The sequence below is a fragment of the Eschrichtius robustus genome, chromosome 3 (assembly GCF_028021215.1).
Source record: "Eschrichtius robustus isolate mEscRob2 chromosome 3, mEscRob2.pri, whole genome shotgun sequence".
Classification (NCBI taxonomy): Eukaryota; Metazoa; Chordata; class Mammalia; order Artiodactyla; family Eschrichtiidae; genus Eschrichtius; species Eschrichtius robustus.
The window spans coordinates 153,905,311-153,930,530 of record NC_090826.1 but is presented as its reverse complement, the minus strand read 5'-3'; the positions used below and the strand labels follow the sequence as shown (position 1 = coordinate 153,930,530).

At 51.0% G+C, this 25,220-nt stretch overlaps 1 protein-coding gene across 1 annotated transcript in view; it reads right to left on the bottom strand.

Annotated features, from left to right (window-relative positions):
* Positions 1-8,812: 8,812 nt before the first annotated feature.
* Positions 8,813-25,220, bottom strand: part of LOC137760737 (DNA (cytosine-5)-methyltransferase 1-like) — a 19,121-nt gene continuing 2,713 nt past the window's right edge. Inside the window, exons 3-6 of the mRNA XM_068537640.1 lie at positions 14,250-14,293; positions 12,522-12,556; positions 12,025-12,127; positions 8,813-9,535 (exon numbers count right to left, since the gene is read on the bottom strand). Of these exons, the coding sequence (XP_068393741.1) occupies positions 9,416-9,535; positions 12,025-12,127; positions 12,522-12,556; positions 14,250-14,293 (302 nt within the window). The 3' untranslated portion in view covers positions 8,813-9,415. The remainder of the gene's footprint in view (positions 9,536-12,024; positions 12,128-12,521; positions 12,557-14,249; positions 14,294-25,220) is intronic.

Below are 25,220 nucleotides of genomic sequence, written 5' to 3'. Positions count from 1 at the left end.
AAAAGTCCCCCGTCAAAGAGCCTTCTGAGACATAGGAAAAAAAAGAAAAACCTAAAAAGCATAAGACTCTTCCTATTTTCATTTCCAATGATACACCCCAATCTTGATGATCCAACAGCGATTTAAATGTCAACTATAAACCCAGTATTTTATTAGCTGCTATGCAGTATACTAGAGCAACAGAAGAGAGAGGACTTCAAACCCTCTGTTCCCTCAAATTGAAAGGCAGGCTTCCTAACCCCTCCAGACCACTAATGGACACAGGGAACACACACTAATGTTTCAGGACCCCAACCAACAGTCACCTGCTTTGTGATTACTTCCATGACACACCCTCACCAACACCACTGACTTTGCTGCTCCTACGGGACGTTACATATATTTCCTATTTTAACACATACCACAGTGCATTATAATTATGATTGCAGATAGATGTTCTAACAATTTAAAGAGAATGATGACTTTTTTGCTCTTTACATCTTGCTATTTCCCTTCCCATAATATTTCTTGAAGAGAAACCATAAAAATATAAACAAACACAAAAAACAGAAAATATACAAAATGTGTGCTTTGCGGCTTAACGTAAACTTAAGTAAAATTAGTTCTGACAGTATCCATCATGACAAACTTCCATGGTACAAATGAGAACGGACTAAGGTTTGAGCAGGTACAGGAGACAATCCAGGCATGAACACCACCAAGAAAAGGTAGACAGGAATTAACATGGTGTGTAGGAAATCACGAGACCAGTCTGATGGGAAGAGGCTTAAACAAGACCGAAACTCACTTTCTAAACCTCCATCTCCAATTGGACAATTCGCAAGACACAGGTGCACCAAAGTGGCCGATTTATTCAATCCCTTTAATGGGGAGGAACAGTTTAAAATTTTAACCGTTTGGTTTGCCCCAAAAGCAACTATCAAATGTTGGCAGGACACAATGAAGGCTTACCTCTGTTAACATAGTTAAGTCTCTCTCTCTCAGAACTAGCCCATTTAGCTCCAGGTTCCTTAGCGCCCCCGACACACTGACACAGCATTCATGAGCTTTACACAACTGGAAGGTCACATCTTTATTTCTTATTGCAGGAACACAACTTCCGGAAACTTTATTTCTGTCAGAACCTAAAGCAAAATTATTTTAAAATGCGTGATTTAAACCGTACATTTTGTCATCATTAAAAAACATCTAAAAAGAAAAAAAGCACCTGCTGTGTGCTAAGGATTAGAAATGACTCCTGCTCTTAAAGCCTCATTAAGGAGGGACATGTATAAACTCAAAATTTCAATCACATGAGATAAAGAACCATAACCTTTATGCACAGAGGTTCCTATGGAGGCAAAAAGTTATATCTAAGTGACGGCTTCATGATAACCCTGAAGTACAATCGAGAAAGATGAGGCTATGCAGAGTTGGAGGAGGAGGTGCAAAGACACTCAAGCCTGACACCTGCTGCGCACTGTAAATACTGCAGGTGGGGATAACTAAACGCCAGGGGTCCAAGTGTGAGAAGGGACAGAAAATAGAGATGTTGGTCGAATCAAGCCTGGGAGACAGCATGGCTTGTATCCCACAGGTGATGAGCCCTGGGGCTACCACTGGCTGAGTAAGGGTGCCTCCGCTGATTAGAAAAAGGTGCCCCGCTGCTGAAGGACCAATTAGATAAAGGGAGTGATCACAAAAAGCTCTCCTTCCTCAGGGCCAAAGAGCCCCAGGAGGCTTGGCAGAGCACAGTTCAGACTACACGCCTCTGTGCAGAGCACACACTGGGCGGCTAGTATGCACTAACTTTGTGTGGGCAAGTCATTAGCAGCATTATTTTAGGCGTATCTTTTCATGTTAGAAGATCACTCAACCCGAGTAGGCAGATGAACTTAGAGGAACTGAGTCCAGGGGCCGCAAAACCACCCAGGAGCTTCTGCCATAGTCCGGGCAAAATGTAATGTGGATGAAGAAGCAAATTTAGGAGGAGGCCAAAATCTACAAGCTAGATCCACTGGATGAAAAACATAAAGAAAGTTCAGTGAAGGAATTCTGAAGAGAATGGGCTCTGCCATAAATTTTTCTTACAATCAAGGTTAAATATTAGGCAAAATTAAGTACAGTGGCCTTTAAGGTCCCTTCCAGCTCTAATTTCTTTTGATTTCTAACTTATTACCCTGCTTAAGTAAAGTCCCTTCAGAGGTACAGAACAGTTCTTACACCTGAATGGGATGCAAAGAATAATCTGACTTCTCTTCATCCGGGGATGAGTTGAACTGTCCTTGCAGAAGAGATAACACATGGCGAGAACCCCAGATCCTAGAAGAGGGCCAGGCACACGATAAGTATTCAGCTTTTTGAAAACAAATGAATAATCATTACCTCTCCTAGATCTTCACACCCTTCCTCTGATGGCTACTTTCTTTCAGCTTATAAACATCCTCAATATACCCACTTAAAAAGCTCTCAGAAATATGATTCTTTGGATCTTCTTGTGGGTAACCTAAGTCTCTCCCATGCCTTCAAACACCTGTCCTCCCAAAAAGCCCAGATCTGTACCTTGGGCCCAGACCTGTCTACCAGGTCCCTCTAAAGCACTGAAGATGAAGTATTATCCTCTCCCCACCCCCAATCCCTTCCTACTGTGCTCTGTATCTCACAAAAAGATGCAGCTGTAAACTGTCACCCATGCTTGCTGCCCTCCCTTTCCTAACTGGTCACCAGGCCACACCCATTCTGTCTCTGATCTCCAAAATCCAGTCCAACCTTTTATAACTTAAGTGGGACCCTTAGATTACAGTTCACCCTGCACCCAATCAAGTGCCTTCCAAATGGAGGTCCGAGTGAGTCTCTAAACCAGAAGTCCATCTCACTGTTCTTTAGGGTTTCCCACAGCCTTCAGGATAAACATCCAAACTTCTGACGGGACAAACAAGGCCCTTTTCTGTTTGGCCCCAGTAGGTTTCCAGTATCAACTCTCATTTCTTTCCCAAACCCTGAGTTCCATTCCTGTACCTTAGTTTTGCCATAGTTTCTTATATTTCTCAAAGTTTGACACACACTGCTCCCTCTTGCTACCCCAGGAGCTTCTACATATCCTTAGAAAGGATGGCACCTACTCCAAGAAGCCTGAACTCTCCCTTCCAAGATTCTGTGCTCTGCAAAGGGGAAGTGGGGGGGAGGGATAAATTAGGAGTTTGGGATTAACATATACACATGATTATATATAAAATAGGTAATCAACAAGGACCTACTGCATAGCACAGGGAACTCTACTCCATATCCTGCAATAACCTGCACGGGAAAAGAATCTGAAAAAGAATGGATATATGTATAACTGAATAACTTTGCTGTACAGCTAAAACTAACACAATATTGTAAATCAACTATACTCTAATATAAAATAAAAATTAAATTAAAAAAAAAAAAAGGATTCTGTGCTCTGCAGCACCAGAACTCACTCCTTCCAGAGCACTGACTACTGTGCTTGTGTTTACCTGCCGCCCAGTAGAAGGGGAGATTACCTAGGGCAGAAGCATCGTCTCCAGCAGCCCTTGGTTCTGACAACTCATTCAAGTGCCAGGATACTTTACACACATAACCTGCTGAATTAATTCTAAGAACCCACAGAAAGAGTGGCTTTTAATGTCATTTTACAAGTATGGGGATTGCAGTTCAAAAGTAACCTGGGCTTCCCTGGTAGTGCAGTGGTTGAGAGTCTGCCTGCTAAGGCAGGGAATATGGGTTCGAGCCCTGGTCTGGGAAGATCCCACATGCCGTGGAGCAACTAGACCCATGAGCCACAACTACTGAGCCTGCGTGTCTGGAGCCTGTGCTCCGCAATAATAGAGGTCGCGATAGTGAGAGGCCCATGCACCGCGATGAAGAGTGGCCCCCACTTGCCACAACTAGAGAAAGCCCTCGCACAGCAACGAAGACCCAACACAGCCAAAAATAAAAAAAAAAAAAAATATATTGCAACACCTGAAATTAAAAAAAAAAAAAAATGTAACCTGCCCAGGGCCAGAGAGCATAAGCCCTGGAATTCAAACCCTAAGCTGCCTTCACACTGGTGCTCTTTCCACTATATAAGACTATTGAAAAAAAGATTTTTTTTTTCCTGAGCCCTGTTTTAATGGAAAGGAAATGAAGCTGGGATATATCCATTTCCTAAACGCTTTGGCGTGTACCAGGCAAAGTCATTCAACAGTCCAGGTAAAATCTGTGGAACAATTAACGATGCTCCAAACTGTGCTAAGTTTTCTACATTGTAGAGTCTACAAGCACTAACAGAATGTAACCTTGTAACCGCCACAGAGAGTGAGTCCTGTTCAGCCCATGCTACAGATGAGAACACTGAGACCTAGAAGCCTTAAGGCACTCGGCCGGGGTCACCGAGCTGGCAGGAGTCCTAGGCCACACGCCCCATCTAGTGCACGCACACCCGGGCAATGGGCCCCGGATCTAGTGCCCACCCTCCACCTTGCACCATCCAAAACCCTGCTTCACAGCGCCCACACGAGAGCCCCTGGAAGCAGGAAGCAAAAACCTGTCTCGACAAGCCGTGGCTGGAAGAAACTCTGGATACAGATCAGGAGCAGAGGGTGCTCAGGGGCGGCGCCCAGTCCACCCCGCAGAGGCAGTCGGCGTTAAGTCCAGCAGGCCCTCCCGCAGGGAGGTGCAAACGGCGCGCAGAGGCACCAAGTCCTGCAAGGCACAGAGATCCTCACAGCGCGAGAAGAAGTCGGCGTGCCTGAGCGTGGCCTTGGGGTCGCTGGGCGCAGACACGATGTCCACAGACGCCTGGGGGCCCCGGCTCGCCTGCCGGGCCCTCGGGCGCCCACCTCAGTCCAGGGGTTGGTGATAAGGATCAAAGTGGTAAAGGTCCTGCATTCTTCTTCTTGCATTATTTCAAAACCTTCATCGCTGGTGTCAGGCAGACCTGTAATTGGGTTCATTCTCTGCGTTATCTGCCTGCCATCTTCTTTCTGATATGCAAACAGCTACACAGGGTGATTTGCTACAAAAGAGGGCAGGGAGCTTAAGCACCAGATGCAGGATGTCACTTACATAGACAGCTAGGGAGTGATAGGAACAGAATGTAATTTAGCTTTGTGAAAGATACATCTAGTTACAGACACTACAGATTAGTAACAGTTAAAATAAAACTAGGATCGATTAACCCTTTCAGGCCAGCTTATGTGTCTTCTCTAGCCTGTTCACTGTCCCCTTTACTTTCCTTATTTTCAGGAGAGGAAAAACTTCATTTCTATTTTTGCTGCAACACTATTATGCTTACTGAAATAAGTCAAACACAGAAAGACAAATACGGTATGTTATCACTCCTATGTGGAACCTAAAAAATAAAGAATAAATGTAACAGAAAGGAAATGAACTCACAGATATAGACGTCAAAGCAGTGGTTACCAGTGGGTAGAGGAAAGGGGGGAGGGGCAAGATAGGGGTAGGGGAGGGGATTAAGAGGCACAAACTACTATGCATAAAATAAATAAGCTATAAGGATAACCAATGTTTTATAATAACTTTAAATGGAGTATAATCTATAAAAATATTGAATCACTGTGTTCTAATATATTGTTATTACAGTATAATACTGTAAATCCACTATACTTCAATTTAAAAAATGATCACCACAGTATGTCTAGTTAACATCCATTACCATACATGGTAGAAATCTTTTTTTCTTGTGATGAGGACTTTTAAGATCTACTCTCTTAGCAACTTTTAAATATGCAATATGGTATTATTAACTATAGCCACATCCCCAGGACTTGTTTATTTTATAACTGCCAGTTTGTACATATTGACCACCTTTACCCGTTTCACCCACCCTCCACCCCCTGCCTCTGGTAACCACCAGTCTATGAGTATTTTTTAAAATTCCATATAAAGTGAGATCATACAGGATATTTCTTTCTCTGTCTGACATATTTTACCTAGCATAACACCCTGACGGTCCGTTCATGTTGTCACAAATGGCAGGATTTGCCTCCTTCTCATGGCTGAATTATATATATATATATATATATAATTTGGCATATTATGCCTAGTGTCCTTTATCCATTTATCCATCGATGAACACAGGGATTTCCAAGTCTTGGCTATTGTAAATAATGCTGCAATGAATATGGGGGTACAGATTTCATTTTGTTGTTGTTTTTTTTTTTCCCCTTAGCTTCCATATATATGTGTTAGCATACTGTATTTGTTTTTCTCTTTCTGACTTACTTCACTCTGTATGACAGACTCTAACTCCATTCACCTCACTACAAATAACTCCATTTCGTTTCTTTTTATGGCTGAGTAATATTCCATTGTATACATGTGCCACATCTTCTTTATCCATTCATCTGATGATGGATACTTAGGTTGCTTCCATGTCCCGGCTATTGTAAATAGAGCTGCAATGAACATTTTGGTACATGACTCTTTTTGAATTATGGTTTTCTCAGGGTATATGACCAGTAGTGGGATTGCTGGGTCATATGGCAGATTTCATTTTGAATTAGAGTTTCTGTTTCCTTCATACAAATACCAAGTAGTGGAATTGCTGGATCACATGATAGTTCTATTTTTAAGTTTTTGAGGACCTCCATACTGTTTTCCATAGTGGCTGCAACAATTTACATTCCTACCAACAGTGCACAAGGCTTCCCTTTTCTCCACACCCTTGCCAACACTTGTTAGTTCCTGTCTTTTTGATATTAGCCATTCTAACAGGTATGAGGTGACATCTCTTTGTGGTTTCATTTACATTTCTCTGCTGATTAGTGATTTTAGGTCTTTTTAATTATCTGCTGGCCATCTCTGTATCTTCTTGGTAAAAATGTCTATTCAGATCCTCTGCCCATTTCTTAGTTGGATATTTTTTCGATTTTTTTTTTTTGTATGAGTTCTTCATATAATTTGAATACTAACACCTTATAGGATATATGATATGTAAAAATTTTCTCCCATTCGGTAGGTTGCCTTTTCATTTTGTTGTTGGTTTCCTTTGTTGTGCTTTTTAGTTGGATATAGCCCCACTTGTTTATTTTTGCTTTTGTTGCCTTTACTGGGATCAACGTCTTTGCATAAGTTCTGGAAACAACTCTTTCATAGTTTCCATGGATCGTTTTTAGGGAAGAGGGTGAGTGAGATGAACTACCAGTGAAAGGAGCGTCAATGGGTCGAACTATAGCCTCTGTTACTGTAGGTGGCCTCAAGGCCACAACTGATAGTCATTGTCTCCCTCCTGTGCTATCCATTCTCAAGTCCCCTCATCCTTGGATAATATCTCTGCTAAAATGGATGGCTTACTTGGTGGGGTGACCCTCACCCTCGTCCCTGAGTGAGTGTTCTGAGCCCTGGTCATCATTTCTTTCTCAAACCATGGCTGCTGCACTTGACCATTTACTGTGTACTTGACCATTTACTGTCAAAATTGAGAAAGGCAGTACCAAGAAATACCCCACAGACTTCTGTTTTTAGTCAATCATTTTCCAATTAAAAAAAATTTTTTTCCCACAGACATTTTTATCACCCCAAAAGGAAACTCTGTACCCATTGAGAAGATACTACTTCGCTCTCTCTGCCAGGCCCTGAAGACCACCAATCTGCTTTCTTTCTCTATCGATTTACTTATTCTCAATATTTCAGATAAATGGAATCATACAATGTATGACCTTCGTGTCTGGCATCTTTCACTTAGCATGATGTTTGTGAGAGTCATCCACACTGTAATATGTATTAGTATTTCATTCCTTTAAAAAATGTTCTTGGCCGTGTAATTGTTTGATATTTAATTGCTCCATTCCTTTTTATGACTGAATTACTATTCCACTGTAGGTATATACCACAATTTGTTTATTCGTTCATCCATTGATGGACATTTGGGTTATTTCCATGATTTTTCTATTGTGAATAGTGTTGCTATCAACATGTGTGTATGCAGATTTGTTTGAGTGTTTGTTTTCAATGATTTAGGAGTGGAATTGCTGAGTCATACGGTAATTCTATGTTTATCCCAAAATACACACCCCAAGAAACTTCCCGAAAGTCTGTCCTTGTCTCAGAATCAGCTTTTCAGGAAACATGACGTGCAACAGTATGGACAGTGTCCCATGAGAGCTTATTTGTGATGCCTGGGGGTCTGGAGTTGGAAAGGGCTTCCCTTAGGAAGTGGCAGCTAAACTGAGGGCAAATTCAATGTTTTTTCCTTCCTTCCTTCCTTTCTTCCCTCCTTCTTTCCTTCAGAGGGGTGACATAGATGTTTTACACAGTATATCCTTTGAAACTTTTGCATTTGAACCCTGAACTTATTCATAAGACAAATAAATGATTATTTTAAGCAGGGTATTAGGGCTCAAATTATTAATATCATAGAACCATTATAGTGACAACATGGATTGGAAACAATTTATTAGGAAAAAATATGGAAACTTTTTTTATAACAATTTTGATAAATAAAAAAGTTGACAAATCAGAGTGCATAGAGAGAATCTTGGTTATTTGGGAAATTGTATCATAAAATGGATGGGCTCCACAAATTCTTTCATTTACTTGAAGAAAAGAGTGCTAAGTCAGTTTGGGCTGCTGTCACAAAGTACCATAAACGGGGCGGGGTGTGGGCTTGTAAACAACAACAAGAATGTATTTCTCAGTTCTGGAGGCTGGAAGTCTGAGATCTAGATCTAGGTGCCGGGATCATCACCTTCTGGTGAGGATTCTTTTCTGGGTTGCAGACCGTCCACTTCTCATTGTGTCCTCACAGGGCAGAGAGCAGAGAGAAAAAGCCAGCTCTCTCATGACTCTCACAAGGGGAAGAATCTCATCATGAGGGCTCCATCCCGATGACCTCATCAAATCCCAAAAGACCCACCTTCTAATACCATCACATTGGAGGTAGGGTGTCAACATGTGAATGCTGGGGGGACCCAAATATTCCGTCTATAACAAGTACTAATGGGGAAATGAGAGCTTCTCTTGAGGATGTTAAGGGCTGCTACAAAGATCAACGGTACATGTGTTTCCAGACAGAACTACAATATAGAATAAGTTCTATAAGGCGTTCACAGAATAGATTCGTCTTTCTTCCCCAAAACAGTCCTTGGTATCCAGGGACCCATTCCTGGAAATTCACTCTTGCTCAAGGAAATCCATCCTCTCATTAAAAAAAAAATCTTATGTAGCTACATGAATGACACAAAGGATTTTCCCAGCTCTAAGATTCTGTGTTTAAAACTTGTTACTCTAAATTTACTTCCAAAACATAGACCCTCCGCGGGGTCTGCTCCTGCGGGGATGGTGGGCCCCGCGCTTGTGCCGCGGCCCCCAGGTGTGGCTTCCTCAAGTTTGGGGTGAAGCCCCAGTCCCCTTGGGCTCTGCAGCGCTGCGGTGGGCTTGGGGGACGGAGCACAGTCTCTGGGGTTTCTCAGCAGGAGATGCCGGGCTGCTGCTCAGGAACCCAGCGGCCCTGGGTGGGGCGCAGACTCACCAGGCCTGGGTGTCCCTGCTGCGCACGGCTGCTGAGAACAGGGTCCACGATGAAGTTCTGCCTGGCAAACGGGGACTATCGGCGGCTCCACCCTCCCCTTCCGTCGGCACAGCCCCATCGCAGCCCTCCTTTCCGACAGGCAAAGCCTGTGACCTGCGGCCAGATGGCTCCACACCCTCAGGCCCCGGTGCTCGCCCCATGCCGGGAACAGGCACAAACCCTGGGCCGGCCTCTCCGGACGGCTCGAGCGGGACGGCTTCTTCAGCGCACCCGTCACCCACCCCGAGCCCAGGGGCCAGCAGGGAGGTCTGAGGGCCGCTCGGGCCTGGGCGGGGTGGAGGCACGGGCTTCGCAGCTGGGCCGGGCCCCCTCGCCGCCTCCTGCCTCTGCGCCCTGGCCCGGCATGGGCTTCCCATGGCCCCGTCTCCTTCCCACCCCCATCGCACCTCTTGCCCCCTGGGCCGCGGGCTCCACCCAGAGCAGCACCGAGTCGTGAGGGTGCGGGAGGGCGCTCGCCCTCAGGGCTTCCCCGACACCCACCGGCTGTTCGGCCACGTCCCGGATGGGCAGCGGCAGGTCAGTGGAGCGGAGTCGGCCCGGGTCTCCTCCCCCCTGAGGAGGGGCGACCGGCACCGCGCACGAAGCGTCCCTGGCTGGAGGGAGACCTGGGGGGAGGGGGTCGGTGGGGAGCTTGACTCGCAGTCACTTCCGAGGGGACCCTGAGCCCCCAGAGCTGGGGGCTGACTGGCCTCAGCACTCCCACGAGGGGGTGGTCAGGAAGGAGGGACCCTGTCCCTGGGGCCCAGGGCACTCCCGGGTCAGGTGGAGTCACCAAGTGTGTAGGGTGCCGTGGACAGCTGAGGCACATTTAGCCCAAAGGAAAGTTCCAGCGCATTGCAGAGAGCAGACGAAATACACGGTGGTGAAAACTCCCTGTTGCTAAGGATTGAAACGAACCAATAATTCCTCCTGTTTCTCAGGGTGTTCCCTTTGGCTGTTAATGAAATGTATTTCCAAGGAAGGCAGGCATGTGGCTGAAAAGGCCAGCAGTGCCTCGGGGTCACAGCGAGACCCTCCCATCTCGCCCCCCTCGGCCATCCTGTGCTCTGGGAGCAGAGCTCTCAGCTACAAGTGAGACACAGTAGCTGCCATAACCGGATTCTAAGATTTTCTAAAGCCCTTTAAAGGCCCCCTTCTCTGAGTGGTGCTTGACCTGCTGGTGTTTGGGGCGGGAAGGTGGGCTGGGTGGAGGGTCTGAGCATCATCCTGAGGGAAGGGCTTTGGAGGCCTGTGTGAGCCTGAGACCAGGGGGCCCAGTGCACGTGTCCGAGGGGAGGCTAGCGCTGACTCCAGCCGTGCCAAGCCAGACATCGCCCTCCTTCTGGACAACCCAGCAAAGCCTGTTGCTCCCATTCCTGGCTGTGCTGCTTACACTTGCCCTCTGGGAAGGCTAGCCTGGCAGAGCTCAGTTCTTGCCCTTTGGGGTGCTGGTAACTGAGTACCTAGCCTGGGTGCTGGAGGAGAGGATCCATAGATGGTGGAGGCCCAGTGCCTGCCCAGGGTGCTGCCCCTCTGCTGAGCTGAAACTTCTAATCAACGTCTTAATAAAACCAAAAGGGGGCTTCCCAGGTGGCGCAGTGGTTGAGAATCTGCCTGCCAATGCAGGGGACACGGGTTCGAGCCCTGGTCTGGGAAGATCCCACATGCCGCGGAACAACTAGGCCCGTGAGCCACAACTACTGAGCCTGCGCATCTGGAGCCTGTGCTCTGCAACAAGAGAGGCCGTGATAGTGAGAGGCCCGCGCACTGCGATGAAGAGTGGCCCCCGCTTGCCGCAACTAGAGAAAGCCCTCGCACAGAAACGAAGACCCAACACAGCCGAAAATAAAGAAATAAATTAATAAAAAAAACAAAAACAAAAACAATGATTTAAAAAAAAAAAAACCAAAAGGGACGTGATATTGTTCTACCACCTGTGCCCGACCAATGTCAGCCCTTTGTCATATGGGGCAGTGCTGTCTAATGGTAAAGCTTGCAGTATCAGATCCCTAATCCCTTCTCCTACCCCCTCCCATGGGGGTTCAGTGGGTACATCTGTATTTCATAGAACCTGAAACTGATTTTACAAAGGAGCTGGAGGTCTGGGGAAAGAACTGGTCTGATCTCAGTTAAGAATGCAACTTTATACCTGGACGATACTAGAGCACTTTAGCACCTCATGTGTTTGAAAATGAGACCTTCACGAAGACCTCATGGGCAGGAGACGCAAGTAGGAGAGGGGACAGACTGAAGCTTTGTGACTGACTGATCAAGTAGCAGAGGTCCAGCTGACTTCCAGGCCTACCGCTGATTTACTATCACCAGAGCCACATAACACACCTTCCACATAGGGAACCAGCAGAAAAATGAGTTTGAAGAGCATTTTAGTTAAATCCAAGGTCATTTTGATCATTAGTGAAAGTCATTCTCTTCCTACACGCTCCCCACACCCTGACCCCCCTTCCTAGAACCAAATGGGTTCTGAGATTAAGGTGGAAGTGACAAACCTGGAGGTGACCAGGCTTTACTTTATCATCTCCTTCTTCTTCTTCCACGTCTGTTCCTGGTCTTACTCTTCCTGGTTCTTCTGCAGGAAGCGGTCCAGCAACTCTGTCAAGCAAAATCACACACCCTAAGGATGACCTTCACAGACTCCTCCCGTGGAGGCAGTTTTCAAAAGGTCTTCCTTCCTACTCCCGCCCCCCACCAAATCAATCTTCATCTCAGGAGCCCTGAAAGGCACATATTACCTCAACATTTAATATTTAATACATCCTTTAGATCTAGTTCTGATAACTTCCAGTTGCCCCCAATTCACTCTTTGTAAGACAATTCTATCTGAATCACAAGGTTAATAACCTGACTGCAAACCCAGCATCCTTAAGCTATCTATGGTCACCCTGGCAACTCACTATAAAGGTCTTCTTTTTAAAAGATATCAGAAAAGTAATTTCAGTCATCAAGATTACATATTGCACAGAACAAAAAGCTTTATTATTCTTACCGTTCTCTGGATGTAACTCTACGTCTCTTTTCCTCCTATGTGAAGAGAAGGGAAAAAGAGAAAAACAATCTTTCAAAAGAAGATCAAAACCAAAAGCATGAGTCAAAGTATTAAATAAATATATTTGATGTGGTTAAAAACAGGCGTTGGGGGGTAATCTGGGTTTGGGGGAGATCTGGGCAACCTTCAGTCTGGTGTTGATGTCCCACCACCCTCAAAACAAAGAGAGGCCCAGAAGCTGGCCCGGCGCATGTCTGCGCACTAGAGGTCATCTAGTGATGCTACGTAAGTCAAAGATCCACCTCATGTCAGGAATTTGTTAATACTAAAAAAAAACCAAAGTAGTAATTTGGGATTCACATCAGGAAGTGATGATGACAACCTAAACTGGACACCAGCTCTTCTCTGATGAACACCTTAGTACACTACTTCCCTAAGTTCACAACACTTGCCAACTCCAGGATATCTGTATTTATGTATTTAAGAGGGATAAAAATATTGTGGTGATGAAACCGATCTACGTCTTGTTTGAGGTGGAGGTTACAAGAATGCATGTGTGCATACACATGACTATACATGCACAGTGAATAAAGTCTGTAGATTATGCCGATGTCCATTTTCTGGTTTTGCTGTTACAGTTATGTGAGACGTCACCATTGGAGAAAGTTGGGTGAACTACACAGAACCCCTCTGTACTATATTATACGGAATTCATCTGTATGTGTATACATAAAATTCTGCCTCCAGACTGCCTTTAGACTTGAGCTACAACATCAACTCTTCCCTGGGTCTGCCTCTCTTGGCCTGTCCTGCATATTTCAGACTCGCCAGCCTGAAGTCGTGTGACTCAGTTGCTTAAATTAATCTCATATACACAGACGTCACTGGGTCTGTTTCTCTGGAGAACCCTAAGATAGATTTTATACTAATATACTACAGTAATATATACATACATATAACCTGAAACAATACAGAAGAAACTGATAAATGCTCGCCTCCCGAAGGAAGGACAGGACGGAGAGGGGGGAGTACCACCCCTATGTACCAAACAGCCTTTTGTACTGCTGCCAGCCCGGTCGCCCCAGATTCAAGCAGATGTAATGGCGTGTGGCCCAGGCAGTGGCTACACAGCTAAGGATTTTAAGGCTCAATGCAGCGAGATGCCAGGGCCACAGTCACACACGTGGAACATTCTAAAGCCAAGAGCGGTTGGTTGCAGGATTCCACGCATGGGCCCCCGAGGGCACTCTGGAGGCCGTCATAGACCCTCAGGTCCCACGTGAGGAGACAGCCCACTAGAACACAGCAGGCGGCCCTCCTCCCAGATCTCACCTGGGTCAGCCTCCCGGGACCCGGCCTCCTCTGCACAGCACGGGGCAGGCTCACAGAGGGAAGAGCGGCCCAAACCCAAAGGTCACACCAAACCCCACGGGAGAAGAGTAAAGCAAGGTGATGAGGGGAGAGGGGAGGGGTCCCTCGGGAAGCTGGCCACTCAGGATTTCCAGCCTCTTCCACAGGAAGCCAGCTCACGAAGCACCAAGACCTGTCCTGGGTCACACTCAGAGGACTTGACCCCCTGACCCACAGCCCCGCTTCCCAAGCCTCCTCGATTCTGACGATGCTGACACGGATCAGCACTGAGGAATGGGGGAGCGCACGGCTGGGGGGCTGCTGGGAACTCAGGACTGGCCCACCCCGAGGCCCCACCCCAGCAGGCGCCACACTTACCGGATGGTCTCGCTGATTTCGTGAGCAGCATCGTGGGGTTTGTCCTGAAAGACAACGGGACAGGGTTCAGAGCCGTCCCTCCCCGCTCCGGTGATTAGGGCTACCAGAGGAGGCGGGTGCTGCAGCCCCCGGGACTCCCCGCCTCATTTCCCGACCCGCGGGACCCACCAGAGAGCTCCACCCCCAGCGCTGGGGCCATGTCCTGCCACGTGGGACACGCTGGCTCCGGGAGCGCCTGTTCCTGCAGCGCCCTGCCGCCCAGCGGGCTGCGGGGAAGGGACCGGGATGGACTCAAAGCCCCTGACTCTTCTTCCCCAGGACTTCCCCGGGCACGCCTGCAGCCTGGAAGCCACAGGCCTGCCTCTGAGTCCCTGAACCACCGCAGGCCTCGGTTTCCATCTATAAAATGGAGAAACACCACTCCTGCAACCATCGGGAGTGGGTGAGCAGCTATTCTCCCTCCTGGCCACAGCGGCGCTCTCCTGGCCTCACTGCGCCCGGCGGGCTGGCCTCGCCGCTTTCCCAGAGGAGCACGTCGGAGTTCGCTCCGGCCTTTCGCCGGGGTCTTGGCGGCCAGCTAACCCAAGACCCCGCAGAAACCAAGTGAGGACGACGCATCGTGTGGACAGTCTGTAACTCCAGACTGCACCTCCGCCCCGCCGGTGAAGGTTCCTATCGCGGTGAGGAGGGGCCTCAAAGAGGACGCACAGCGAGAGGAGGGGCCACGAAGAGCAAGGGCTGAAGCCGGAGGTGAGATGGTCAGGCCCAGAGCTGCCAGCCCTGCCCCGGGACAGCGACTGCCCCTCTCAGACCAGGCCACCATTTCCACGCTTCACAGTGGAGGACGGCAATGTGGGCAGAGCCCCTACGGGCCAGGACACGGATGCCCGGAGGGTCCCAGGACAGGGTCCCCCCGCCCTGGCGCAGCGGTCCTAACAGGTCAAACAACTCCGGAAACACCCTTTGTGTCCTAAGTCTCATCTTTGCAACAGCAGCCCTACTGAGATATAATTCACACAGAATGGGCCCCTGCTTCAAGTATACAGTTCAGTGGGTTTTAATACATTCAGAGCTGGGCAACCATCACCTCTATCTAGTTCCAGAACATCCCATCACCGCATTATCAGACGCGCCCCAATCCCCTCCCCAGCCCCTGACAACACTAATCCACTCTCTGTTTCTGTGGATTTGCCCGTTCTGGACGTTTGTAAATAGAATTACGATATGTGACCTTTTGCCCAGAATCTTATTTTTTAAGACAAAGGAAGAAAACAATCTTCTATCGTTCTTAATAATATCCTCCAACTTACCAAGGACGGAGTAGTAAATATCCATTGAACTCATATTGCTTAGACAAGGCCGGGGGTGGGAGATGGAGCAGGCGTGGTCCAGCACAGGACAGCCCTGCAGACCAGTGGTTCCTGACACGGGGGAACCGACCCGCAGCATCAGCACCACTGCTGACCCAGAAACCCTGGGGAAGAACCTCTGATGGGAACAATCGGCCCCAAGGCCTCCTGGCAAAGGGCAGAAAACAGTGAGGACAGCTGGGTTTGGAAAACACTCTGGCAGCTCCTCAAAGTTAAACAGTTAGCAAATGACCCAGTAATTCCTCTTCTGGGTGTCTGCCCAAGAGAAATGAGACTATTCGTCCACACAAAACCCTGAATATTGGGCTTCCCTGGTGGCGCAGTGGTTAAGAATCCGCCTGCCAATGCAGGGGACACAGGTTCAAGTCCTAGTCTGGGAAGATCCCACATGCCGCAGAGCAATGAAGCCCATGCGCCACAACTACAGAGCCCACGTGCTGCAACTACTGAAGCCCGCGTGCCTAGAGCCTGTGCTCCGCAACAAGAGAAGCCACCGCAATGAGAAGCCCGCGCACTGCAACAAAAACTAGACCCCACTCACCACAACTAGAGAAAGCCTGCGTGTAGCAACAAAGACCCAACGCAGCCAAAAAAAACCCACACCAAAAACCCGAATATTAATGTTCACAGAGGCGTGATTCACAACCGCCAAAAGGTGGAAACCACCCAAATGTCCATCAACAGATGAACGAATAAACAAATGTGTCCCTCCACACACTGAAATATTATCCATCCATGAAAAAGAGTGAAGCACTGACCCTCGCTACAACGTGGATGGACCCTGAGAACACGATGTTCAGTGAGAGAAGCCAGACGGACAAGGACACACAGGGTGTGATTCCACTGATGGGAAACGTCCAGAACAGGCAAGTGCACAGAGATGAGTGGGCTCCTGGTTGTCAGGGGCTGGGGAGGGGGATAGGAGGGATGCTAATGGGGATGGGGTTTCCTCTCGGGGTGATGGAATGTTCTAAAATTGGTAGTAGTGACGACTGCACTCAATGAATACACTACAAAGCAGGGAACGGCACGCTTTAGGTGGATTAGGTGAAGAGTATGGGAATTACACCTCAAAACAGCTATCAACAACAACAACAACAACAACAACAGGGACTTCCCTGGCGGTCCAGTGGTTAGGACTCTGAGCTTTCACTGCCGAGGGCCCAGGTTCAATCCCTGGTTGGGGAACTAAGAACCCACGAGCTGCATGACATGGCAAAAACAAACAAACAAAAAACAACAACAAAATCTACAGGAGGAAATGCGAGGTATTGTTAAAAGCACCTCCACCTCAGCAGGAAAATACTGAGCATCTAAGACACTCACGTGGCCGACAGACTCTGTTCCTGGTCCACAACATTCAGTGATTCCAGACAGACAGTCCTGGCAGCCCAGAATTCCCTGGGCTCCTGTACCCACTGAAAGCAGAGAAGACGCCACGCTGTCCCGCAGGGTCTGCTCAGAGACGAATGCACACAGCACAGTGTACAAGGTGCTGAGGTAGTCACAGGATGAGGAGGAGGGTCTAGAACTTTCCACGAACGCTCTCCTCCTTCACACTCCTCCTGAGGGGAGCCGGTCCCCGTGCACTGAGGAGCCTCAGCAGCCCTGCGGGGGCCCACGTGCAGAGGAGCCACGGGAGGGGCCTCCTGGAAGCCAGGCATCCCACCCGGTCCGGCCTTCGGATGGGGCAGCCCCGGCTGAAGCCCCTACTGCAGCCTCCTGAGGGACCCTCGGCCGGAATCCCCTGGCCTGCCTGCTCTTAATCCCTGCCCTCAGAAACCATGGGAGGTCATCAGTGTGCGTCGTCTCAAGCTGCTAAATTCATGTCTGCATTTAGGCCAATACACTACCCTGCGAGCACGGCCTGTAAGAACAAGTCTTAGAGCCACAGGAGGACGTGACAGTACCCAGGAGAGTCTCATTCCGGTCACCACTGTGGAGTTACAAAACAGCGTGCGCGCTCTGAAAGGACCCCGTGAGCACGCGCGTGTGCCTGAGCATGCGCCGCGTGGCAGGCCCGTGCCGGCTCGGGCTGCGCTCCCTCCCTCGGCGCCCCCAGGAGGCTGGACGCGCCCCAGAGATGCTCCTCCTGCAGGAGCGGCAGGGGCCCTCACGGCACGCGGGCCGCAGCCCTGGCTGAGCCACCGCGTCTCAGGCTGCATCACGCTGACATGGGAAGACAGGGGCCTGGAACGTGGTCTCATCTGTGATGAGATGAACTCAAGCTTTCCCAAGCTTTACAACCAGAACGAAAGGAAGGAAACAGTTTACGACGTGCCTCCTACGATCTAAGGATGCTGCTTTAGGGACTGGCCAGCTTCCAGCGACCGTCCTGAGTCGTATGATTTAAGATGCCCTGATCACCATCGATGATTCAGAAGCTCTCACAGATTTTCGGCTGTGGCCTCTTCTTCTGCTTCACAGGCCTTCAGAACAGAGCGACGCCAGAAGCCGACGCAGAGAGGTCCAACTGACAACAGCCCTGAGGAAGCCCGCGCTTAGGAGCACCCGCACCTCCTCCCCCGGGGGAACCCTGGAACTCCGGGGTTTGAGGCCAGCCCTGGGCTCGCTGCACGGGACGCCCGGCCTCCCCGTCCCAGCCACAGCCCTGGCCTGCTGCTGGCTGCTTGCTGAGTCAGTGACTCACCCAGGCTCTTCTCACTAACGACGTCAGAGCCTCCGCAGGAAGCCGCGCACAGGCTTAGTGGAATGCTGCTCACCACAGAGCCGGCGGCCTCACTCCGGGATCCTGGGAAAACAACCGCAATAAGCACAACCGTTCCCACCTGAAAAAGCACCGTGTGCGGAAGCCGGAGGCTGTCATCAGGCCTGAGCCGCCACCAAGCCCGTCCCGTCCGCCCTCTCCCCTCCCCACGGGGCGGGGGAGTCTGGCTGTCCCACTCGGCAGGCCCCTGCCTCCTCCTTGAACGTGAGGACAGGTGTGGGAACAGGAACTCCACCTGGACGCCCGCAGGTCTGGCTCTGCCCCCGCTCGTCCCCGCAGGCCCTGCGCCCGGCGTGAGGAGCCTGGACAGGAGGCCTCCTGGGTGCTCACTGCCAGGGCATGGCCAACCCCTGAGCACGCAGGCTGGTTCACGGTGACAGGGGCACGACATCTGGAGACATCGTCCCTGGAGGACCCGGCGAGAGGCAGGGGGCAGAGACTAGGAAGGAGACAAGACGTGGACTACGTCCTCCTCTTCCCGCTTGCAGCAGGAAGACGCCGGGACCCAGGGGGCCTCCGAGGCAGGGGCATCACACCGGGACAAGCATCAGAATCCCTGGTCAGAGTGGAGTTCTGGGGCCCACCCGCAAACTTTCAGAGTCAGCAGGTCTGGGTCCCAGGAACCCGCATTCCTAAGCAGTTCCAGCTGGTGGGGAAGCTGCTGGCCCAGGGGCCCCGCTCAGAGAACCAGCGGCCTGAAGCAAGCAGGGACCACACTCTCTATCACCATCTGCTGAGGGCACGAGTGCCCAGGAGGTGCCGAGGGGGAGCACCCTGGGCCTCTGTCCACAGTCCTCACTCCCCAGCAGGCTGCAGGGGACATGGCCTGCGGGCTGGGAGTCGCTGTCTTCTTCCCCGCTGCTCTGCACACCTCCGGAGCCCTAGGGTGGGGACCAAGGCAAGTGGGACAGAGCGGCCAGGGTGGGATGCACGCACTGTTTCCCAAAGTGGAGAAGCACAGCGGGAAGGGTCAAAGGCAGGGGAGATGGAACACGGCAGGAGGTCTGCCGGGTGTCTCTCTGCCTCTCCCAGTGGCAGGGCTTTGAGAGCAGAGATCTGGCTGGAAGAGTGGAAAATCCACAGAAGGCTCTCCATCTGGGAGGAAAGCCAGGCGGGTGAGCAGAGGGCCCCGAGGCCCAGCGAAGGCGCTCAGCCTCACCTCTCAGCCTGCGGCCCCGCTGGGGAGCACCCACTCACCAGGGAGAGGGAGCAGGGGGTGAAGGGGGAGGGAGAGGGCCAGCGCCTGCGGTGGGCCTGAGTATTCAAGAAGCGAACAGGTTTTCACTTGAAAATGAGTGCATCTCACACAGGGGCGGGGGTGGCAGAGAGACTAGCTGTGGAGCATCACACGGGTCTCATCCACAGTCAGCCCCAGACGTCCGCAGGCCCCCAGCAAGGGGGTGCTGCCTGGCTCCAGGACCGTACCGGAGAACAAGCCAGGCCAAGGATGGGAACCGCCTGGTAAAGCGATGCAAAGGAGAGAGCCAGGAAGGAGGCTCTCCTCCCACCGCCGACCCGGCCCTCTCCCCGCAGGGCCAGGCGACAAACCAGGCTGGTCTCGGGACCGAGCCGCGTCGCAAAACCCTGCCCGCGAGACCGGCACTGCAAGGAACCGTCAACATGGGAAAACAGGAAGGGGCTGACGGGACTCCATGAGGCCAAAGTCCAGCTAGAGGAGGAAGAGAGAAGAGGGAGCGGGACCGTGGCTCCCAGGGCATGGACACGGTGCAGGACACGGTGGGCCCGTGGCCCTGACCCGGGCGGGTGGGACCCGCTGTGCACACAGGGGCCCCGATGACCAGGGTCCAAGGAAGGAGCCCCCACGAGGGAGAGGGGTCTAGAGCCTCACTGTGCCCACAGCGGCCCCTGGCCACCTGGACAAGGGGCAATGTTGTGCGCTGGCCCACTCCAGTGACATGTGCTGTGAGCACAAGATGCATGCAGATTTCTAAGACAGAGCGTGCGCACGCACACACACAAAGTAAAAGTGCCCTTCAGTAATTCTTTAAATGGCACGTTGAAAACTCGCTTACATACAATGCTATGAAAACGTACCTCGCCTCCTCCTTTTGACTCATCACGTGGCTCCCAGGAGGGCACGCACGTGGCTCGTGTGCCACCTCACCTAGCGCCACACCTGCGGGAGCGTTTCCAGACCTGCCCCTGACCCTGAGCTCCACGCCTGGGTCCGCAGCTCACGGAAGCCAGTCTGCGCAGAGCCAGGACCGGCCGGGACATCCTGCTGTCCGGGCAGCCGTCCTTCTGCAGGACGGGCATGGGTGTGTCCACAGGAGGACGGGGCGCCACGGGGGCTCCAGGGGTGACAAGACCATTTCTGTTGCTTCAATCCAAACTAGCCCACCTGTAACAGCCCAGGCCGCCCAGCCACCCAAGGAGCCGCTGCAAGTGCTGAGCGCCTGACGCTGGGGTCCGCGTGGAGGGGCCGTCGTGGAGTGACCCCAGTGGGACGGGGGAACACGACGACCAAAAGTTCACCACCAGAACTTTTCTCGCCCTCACCAAAGAAAATACTTTACTGCCACAGAGCAGTCCGGCCTGAGGCCGAGTCCGAGGCCGGGAAGGGAAGGGAGGGAAAGCCCAGGGACGGAGGAGGCCCTTCCAAGGGGGCACAGCTGGAGAAGGACTCTCCCGGTGCTCCCCGAGCGACAAGCGGCAGCACGGCCTCCACCCCGCGGTCTCAAAGGCCAAGGTGAGCCGCACCCTCAGCCTTCCAGCTGTCTCCCACTCCAGCAAGGGGTCCTGTTAGCACCGTATCAGTGCAACTGGCATCACCCCACCCCAGGACCAAGCCAAACGAACGCCTCTCCAGGGGCCTCAAGACCCCACGACCTGGGCCACACACACGGGAGCATCACTCAGCCACGCAAAGGGGTGAAGCCCTGCCACGCACAACAACGTGGACGGACCCTGAGAACACGATGCTCAGTGAGAGAAGCCAGACACAGAAGGACACACAGTGTGTGATTCCATTGATGGGAAACGTCCAGAACAGGCAGATCCACAGACACAGAGAGGGGGTTCCTAGTGTCAGGGACTGGGGCAGGGCACTGCGGGCCCTTTGCGCTGATAGAATGTTCTGGAATTAGACAGAGGTGATGGCTGCACAGCTCTGTGAATATAGTAAAGGCCATTAAATTGTACACTTCATATGGGTGAGTTCTGTGGTGTGTGAATGCGATCTCAACAAAGCTGTTATTTAAAAAGACACAAAACCCACAAGACTCAGCGCGGCTCCTCCTCCCCTTGTCCCGCCCCTTCACCTGGTGTCTGTCCCAGACCAGGTGTGGGCCCAGGGTGTCCTACGGCCCCAGCACCTGCTCCCCGGTGGGAGCCTCACTCAGCGCGCAGGGTGAGCACAGAGCAGACGCCAGGGAGCCACCTGCACACCAGGGGAAACGTGAGCCACCACCACCACGCGACATGCAAATCCTTCCCGAGAGCTCCCCGCCCCGAGCTCCACGACTCCCGCCATCCCCATGGGCACCACCCCGTGGCGGCCCCCCGCCCCCCAGCACACAGCCTGCAAAACCCCTTCCCCACCCGGGAAAAGACGCGTCAGGTTTTCAAAGGACCAGCGTTCTCAGAGGTAACCTCTCTCACACACCGGCTGCCTGTGCACCTGGTGTGAGTCTGACGTGCTTTCCGGGCATCGGCCGCACACCCCATGACTAACTGAGGGGATTCAAACGGAAGCCCCTCAGAGATGAGGAGGCATCGTCATCCAAGTTCAAGTTCAATACTCAGTGAAGCACACAGCCTCCGACCTCCCAACTGCAGCTCACGGGAACCTGTGACTCGGCAGCCCTGCCAGGCGCCATGGACAGGAAGAGGGCCCGGTCCCACACGGGGGCGCCGAGGAACAGAGCCCCGGGCTAGGCACCGCGACAGCGGCCGTGGGTGGGGAGAGAGAGTCCGGGAAGGAAGAGAAAGGCGGGCGGTGAGGGAGGCACTACAGAGCCACGCATGAGCTGCGGAGGACCGCGGACAGACACGCGGCGCGTCCTCTGTGAACAGCCTCGGCAGGAGACCCGGCTGGTGGGAACAGCAGGGACAGCTTGAAGGGACAGAGAAGATGCCAAAGAGGCCTCCAGGCAGCACCCTGAGTGGGAGGAAGGAAACAGGACTGTCATCCCACAGCCAGGGAGACAAGGCGCACGCACTGGGGAAGAGTGCCAGGACCACGAGACGAGGACACGGCAGAAAGAAAGAGGGAGGAGAGGGGTTTCCTGGGAGACGTGCGCCGGGCCCGGGACCCAGGGATGCACAGACACAGCCAGTCGCACCCTACAGGTCCCCGAATTCAAAAGGGACACCAAACACTCTGTATCTTGATTGTACCAATGCCAATGAAATCATTACATCAGTGCGTAGCTTTGTAAGATGTCACCATCGGGAGAAACTGAGTAAAGAGAACGTGGGATGTGTCCGACTTATTTCTGACGGCTGTGCAAGAATCTATGATCATCTCAAAATAAAAAGTTTAATTTAATTAAGGAAAAAAGGACGCAGCTCCTAGAGGTAGACTGGGGGCGGGTCCCCTGCAGCTCTGCCTCCTCCTGCCTAGTGAATATCCAAAGGGCAGGCTGCCTCTGGCTCGTCCCACCAGGAACAGAGCATACAGGCGGCATTTGGATGTTAGGGACCAAAGTACGAAAGCTAACAGCCACGTACGTAAGGAATACCAGGCTTTTCTGGTGATCCCTTCCTCTTTAAAGAGGCTACTTCACCCACGGAAAGTCATCAAAGGGTTAACCTGCCTTCCACCTGAGCTCAGATTAGGCAGGACTCACACCAGCAGAGGTCAGATCGGAAAATATTTTCTGAGTCACAGGGAGGGATGACTCACTCGGCCGCCCACTTCAGCTACTACTCACAGTCCAGTGAAGGGCGTGACTGCTCAGTGGGCATTCATCAGAGACTCGTGGGCTCTCAGGAGGAAGCCAGAAGCAGGAGGGGACAGTCACGCTGGGGCCGCTCCACGCCCACAGCCTCAGTGAGTCACGGAGGGGAAGGACCGCTGCACGCCCTCGCTGGCTCCTGCCCTGCCATCAGGCAGCCGAAGATACCACCTGCTTCCTCCTGAGCTGAGACCCAGTTTTCCCACCAAAAGAAGGGCCATCCTGCTTTAGAAATGCCACCGTGAGCTATAAGTGGATATCTGGGAACTCTCAGTCACAGAAGGAACAAAACTCGCCCTGCACCCCGCCCTCCTATTTGTCAATTGCACAAAAGCCCATTTTGGAGGCTGGACATTTCCGCGTACAGGCGGTTGTGGCTGTTTGCACTTCCTCCTGCGGGTGTCCCCTCCTCAGAGAAGCCACCCACACCTCCCCCAGGGCAAATCTGGCAGCCCCACCCTCTGGGACCTCAGCTGATCCCATATACGGGGCACTACACCTCAGCTGAACTTCTGTGTTTATAGATCACCTACCGTCCTTAGTTCATAAGTTTCTTGAGAATAAGAATACTGTCACCCTCAGAATGGGAGAAAATATTTGCAAACCAATCAACGGACAAAGGATTAATCTCCAAAATAGATAAACAGCTCATGCAGCTCAATATTAAAGAAACAAACAACGCAATCCAAAAATGGGCAGAAGACCTAAATAGACATTTCTCCAAAGAAGACATACAGATGGCCAAGAAGCACGTGAAAAGCTGCTCAACATCACTAATTATTAGAGAAATGCAAATCAAAACTACAATGAGGTATCACCTCACACCAGTTAGAATGGGCATCATCAGAAAATCTACAAACAACAAATGCTGGAGAGGGTGTGGAGAAAAGGGAACCCTCTTGCACTGTTGGTGGGGATGTAAATTGATACAGCCACTATGGAGAACAGTATGGAGGTTCCTTAAAAAACTAAATATAGAATTACCATATGATCCAGCAATCCCACTACTGGGCATATACCCAGAGAAAACTGTAATTCAAAAAGACACATGCACCCCAATGTTCACTGCAGCACTATTTACAATAGCCAGGTCATGGAAGCAACCTAAATGCCCATCGACAGACGAACAGATAAAGAAGTTGTGGTACATATATACAATGGAATATTACTCAGCCATACAACGGAACGAAATTGAGTCATTTGTCGAGACGTGGATGGATCTAGAGACTGTCATACAGAGTGAAGTAAGTCAGAAAGAGAAAAACAAATATCGTATATTAATGCATGTATGTGGAACCTAGAAAAATGGTACAGATGAACCGGTATGCCGGGCAGAAGTAGAGACACAGATGTAGAGAACAAATGTATGGACACCAAGGGAGGAAAGCCACGGGGGAGTGGGGATGGTGGTGTGCTGAATTGGGCGATTGGGATTGACATGTATACACTGATGTGTATAAAATTGATGACTAATAAGAACGTGCTGTATAAAAAAATAAATAAAATTAAATTAAAAAAAAAAGAATACTGTCTACTGTCCTCAGCGCCCCCTGGAACACTCACTGTAAATATCCAGGAGGTGCTTGCAGAATGAATGAAACAAACAAGCTCACTCATTTCAAACGTGCGGTCACATGAGTAATCTGACCTTCTCAGAAGTTAAACTTCTGGAAGGAGCCCATTTTCTTAATGTATTCAGCATCGAGTCATCACAAAATATGAACTCTTATAAAGTACTGCCCCCTCACTTCCTATGAGAAAGCAAAATTCCTCAGCAGGGAAATGGGAGGGTAACAGACGTTACCCACAAAACTTTAGGAAGGCTGCGGCTCGCTGAGCACTTCACTAGGGCCCCTGACCGCCTGCCTGGTAGTAGGACAGACACACCAGGAACGGCTGCTGACCGGCAGAAAGAGCGCCTGGCCAGGCAGGCAGCACACCCCGCACCCTGCCA